This window comes from Priapulus caudatus, unplaced genomic scaffold (genome assembly GCF_000485595.1).
Source record: "Priapulus caudatus unplaced genomic scaffold, Priapulus_caudatus-5.0.1 Scaffold324, whole genome shotgun sequence".
Classification (NCBI taxonomy): domain Eukaryota; kingdom Metazoa; phylum Priapulida; class Priapulimorpha; order Priapulimorphida; family Priapulidae; genus Priapulus; species Priapulus caudatus.
The window spans coordinates 292,137-296,965 of NW_014577385.1; the positions used below are offsets into that span (position 1 = coordinate 292,137).

The window sequence follows — 4,829 nt, forward strand, 5'->3', positions numbered from 1 at the left end:
TTCTACACTCTTCTCTCTCTCTCTCTCTCTCTATATATATATATATTTATTCTATGTAAGTCTACATTATTGGCCTATCTGCGATTGTCATGTTGCTCTAGCCAACCCGTGTCGCAGCACGACGTTCTAAAAACATTCCGTAGTGGCATGCACCGCGTACGTCAGGGTGAGCCTACCCGACCTAGCGAGTATATCTGAGATTGGCTTCATAATAAAAGTTGAAATTCAGATTAATTTTAATTTAAGATATACACCCACAACAATATATATCTGTTAGCATCAATCACGACGCTATAATTTGGCACAGTTCTCGCTAATCGGAAGTGTTCTCGTTGTTGTGTTGCTCTCGTAGGATAAACCGGAGCATCTAGACATGATGGACGGATTACTGTCAGAACTGCTGCAACGCAAATGGAACACGTTCGCAAAATTCAGGTACATTGCAATCTCGATGTAACAACACTAGTTATACCTCCGTTCTACTCCAGAAGAGTCTGACCTGTCTCTCACCTCCTCCACTCCATCACCCAAACCACAAAACCCATAGCAGAGCTCTGTAGCCCTCACCGTGACTCCCTTGCTACAGTCGTTGCCCGAATAAACTTGTAAATGTAGTTCAAAATAGCAGAAACAATTAATAACATGTACATAACCATCACATAACGTATACAAAAATACCTACATCTGAGCAGACAATTTCCTACACTACCAGGGGCCCGTTGTCAGAAACAAAATTAGTCTTAACATTAGCATTAACATTAGCATTAACTTTAGCATTAACTTTACGATGTTTCTGACAACGGCCCCCACGTATCTATGCACTATTCCCACACTACGGCAGCTCATCACGCCATCGTCATCCTTCATGCTTGTAGGTTCCTCAAGCAGATGATCATCTTTGGCATCTACTTTACGATATTCATGCTGGCATTCCTACTCAGGCCTGGTCCGCCCATCACCAACTGCCCACTAGGTCGAACCACCGCTACTGAATTGTCCGATCCAGGCTCCCCCGCGTGGTGCAAGGAGGAACTAACACCTTCCGACGCGTCGTGGAAGCCGAGTACCCCAGTAGGGTCTCTCGATCGCTCAGCCTCTACCGACCCCTGCGTGAAAGCTACAACAGTCAAGTTATTGGCTACTGCTAATGGACCAGCTCCATCCACGGAACCATACGCACAACTGACCACTGCTGGTGTTAATGTACCAGCCCAATCCACGGAACCACACACACAACTGACCACTGATGATGCAAAATCCCTACCTACCTACGCTACAAGGCAACCGACACTAACGTCTACTTCTGCCACTCTTAAAGGTCCTCGAAATCCGTTGACCACTGTTGATGTTAGCGTGCCAGCCAGCACCACGGAATCATACACACAAGCGCTCACCTTTGACACCCCGCCGAAAGATCCTAAAGCATCACTGACCATTGACGATGTTAGAACATCTGCAGAATCACAGACACAAGTGAACATTGCTGACACTCCTAAGGTTCCTCACAAGTCACGACCAGAGCAACCACTGACCACCGGTAACGCTGACCCAGTAGCTCTCCCAGCACGACCAGAGCAACCACTGACCACCGGTAACGCTGACCCAGTAGCTCTCCCAGCACGACCAGAGCAACCACTGACCACCGGTAACGCTGTCCTACTAGCTCTCTCAACACGGCCAGAGCAACCGCTGACCAGTGCTAACGCTGACCCACTAGCTCTCCCAGCACGACCGGAGCAACCACTGGCCACTGCTAACGCTGACCCACTAGCTCTCCCAACACAACCAGAGCAACCACTGACCACTGCTAACGCTGACCCACTAGCTCTCCCAACACAACCAGAGCAACCACTGACCACTGCTAACGCTGACCCACTAGCTCTCCCAACACGACCAGAGCAACCACTGACCACTGCTAACGCTGACCCACTAGCTCTCCCAGCACGACCAGAGCAACCACTGACCACTGCTAACGCTGTCCCATTAGCTCTCCCAACACGACCAGAGCAACCACTGACCACTGCTAACGCTGACCCACTAGCTCTCCCAGCACGACCAGAGCAACCACTGACCACTGCTAACGCTGTCCCACTAGCTCTACCAACACGGCCGGAGATGTCACTAACCACCGTCGACAATCGTGAACCGTCTTCTACGACTCAATCTCACAACCCAGTGACCTCTGTCACCTGCGAGATCAGCGACAAGTGTTACCTTCGCATAACGACGAGCCCGGAAGACATAGTAATATAATCTAATAATGTACTTATTATATATATATAATTAGATTCAATCGTAATGCAAGGAAATATTTATTTTATTTATTAATTAAGTAATTATTTAGGCCATTCAATTTATTTGGCCTTTGTAACCTGCTGCAATCTGTGGAGAAGGTCAATCACCGTTTTTTACCTCGATAAAGGCAACGAGGTCATTGGCAACTACAATGATTGCTCATAAAATAAAAGTAATTTTATAGCTTTATATAATTGACCGAAAACATTTGCATATAAAACACATATTCCTCTGAGTAAATGAAGATTTTAGTTGGGTTTGGTCTCGCTAGATATTTCTCATTTTGATTTACTGATTCGTTTCCAAGTTACAATATGCATCCAAGCAAAAACATGTTCTATTTTTAACTCTCATTTTCCGGTTGTTTGACTGACGCGTTTGACAGGTGCGACTGCCGCTGGAACTTCTAACACTAGGAGGCGCTTGCTGCTACTTGCTCCTTGCAGGCCGGGAGATTGGTTACCAGGGTCTGGCTTCATTTCTCAGCACGCTAGTAAGACAACGTATTTTTTTACATAATTATTGCGCTTAAATGATATTAGTCGTGACGTGGGCAAGAACTGTTCATTTTAGCCATTGCGGACGTTTCTACATTCATTTGGTCATCAGAAATTGCACACATATCTCACCTACGGCATGCGCTGGCAGCAAGTTTGTTACTTGGTTACCATTGAATTCCATGTTGCAAGGGGATACCAATCAGGGTCTATCTAGGGAATAGCATGTGGCCTGGGTACATAACCTCTAACCCTAGTCATAACCATTAATCTAACCCTAGCCGTAACTCTAATGCTAACATCAACCCCAGCATTAACCCTAACGCTATAACTATCCATGACCCTAACCCTACCCCTAGCCTTGACTCTAACCCTATAAATAATCCTAACCATATGACTAACTGTAACCGTAATACTATCACTAACACTAACCCACTCACTAACCATAACCTTAATCCCGCCACTAACCCTCACCCTAATCCTAGTTCTAATCCTAATTCTATAGCTACGCCTAATCCTAATGTATTTTCATGACGTCACCCATCATGTAATACCGCTGCTCGACATGTTGACAACCGTGCTATGGTGGCGCCATCTGGATGTTTTGCAGATGACGACCCCGGCGCGCGCCATCTTTCTCGTCTCGTGTGCTCTGATCATGTTCATGCTGCCGGCCAGAATCTTCTGCTGGTGCGAGAGCGAATACATCATGGCGGTCCTCGCTGTGCTCACGACGGCGCCATATTGGTTATTTTTCTGTCGGTATGTCAATGGATATCTCGTGAAACGACAGGACCGTAGCTAACTCATTTTGTCTTAAGGGTGAGAAGCCACACGCGGTTTGTGTTCTGGGAGGTTGACCGTGAGCAGTCTGTTGTTGGCTATTGACCATCGTATCTACGTTGTATCTACGAGGGAATTTCGCCACATTTGTTCTTCTTCTGTTCGCACACCTTTCTCAAGACCAGTCTTAGAAGTCAAAGCAAGCAAAGCCGACGCCAGGGGTCTAACTCTCACTTACGGACGCCTTACGCAAAAGACGACCGTATATTGATTTCTGTAGAGTATAACTTATAGACGTTTATTGTTAACGCGACAACCTTACCTTGTTGTCAGTGCGCATGCGTTGTCTTTCTTGCTACGTTGCAGGGGATTCAAGAAAATCGGTCCGTTCGTTGTCATGATTTACAAGATGATCAAAGGCGATCTGCTAAGATTCGTCACGATCTACATGATCTTTCTCATGGGAGCCTCGCAAGGTATTCATCCGTTTGTCCGTCCGTCCATCCATCCAATCAATCCAACCAAAAATGCATCCATCCCTTCTTCCGTCCGTCCGTCCGTGTGTCCGTCTGTCCGTCCAGTCAATCCAACCAACAATGCATCCATCAATTCATCCGTCCATCCTTCCGTCCGTCCGTCCGTCCGTTCGCGTGTCCGTCTGTCCGTCCCGCCGTCCGTGTGTCCGCCCGTCCGTCCGTCCGTCCGTCCGTCCAGTCAATCCAACCAACAATGCATCCATCCATTCATCCGTCCGTCCGTCCGTCCGTCCGCCCGCCCGAACGCCCGCCCGCCCGTCCGTCCGTCCGTCGTTCCATCCATCCATCCATCCATCTATTCACCACATAACATGTCTTATCATTCACACCAGATGAGCTATCTACCTGTGATCAATGATCGATGGTGTTTGCAGCTATGTTCGTCATATTCCGAGACTACACGACGGGAGATAAGTTCGAGCCGTTTGGCACGCCGTTTGAGAGCATGATGGCGATGTTCATCATGAACCTGGGAAACTTCGATAACATCTACGCTCACATCACGCAGAACAGACACGCCATACTGGGCCAGGTGAGTGTGTGTGTGTGTGTGTGTGTGTGTGTGTGTGTGTGTGTGTGTGTGTGTGTGTGTGTGTGTGTGTGTGTGTGTGTGTGTGTGTAGTATATACAGCAGTGTGTGTGTGTGTGTGTGTGTGTGTGTGTGTGTGTGTGTGTGTGTAGTGTGTGTGTGTGTGTGTGTGTGTGTGTGTGTGTGTGT

At 47.5% G+C, this 4,829-nt stretch overlaps 1 protein-coding gene across 1 annotated transcript in view; it reads left to right on the forward strand.

Moving 5' to 3' along the window:
- The window catches only part of LOC106809042, a 16,764-nt gene that overhangs the window by 9,565 nt on the left and 2,370 nt on the right, over positions 1-4,829 (forward strand). Inside the window, exons 12-18 of the mRNA XM_014811985.1 lie at positions 353-435; positions 876-1,063; positions 1,319-2,244; positions 2,681-2,788; positions 3,403-3,554; positions 3,942-4,051; positions 4,486-4,643. Coding sequence (XP_014667471.1) covers positions 353-435; positions 876-1,063; positions 1,319-2,244; positions 2,681-2,788; positions 3,403-3,554; positions 3,942-4,051; positions 4,486-4,643 — 1,725 coding nt within the window. The remainder of the gene's footprint in view (positions 1-352; positions 436-875; positions 1,064-1,318; positions 2,245-2,680; positions 2,789-3,402; positions 3,555-3,941; positions 4,052-4,485; positions 4,644-4,829) is intronic.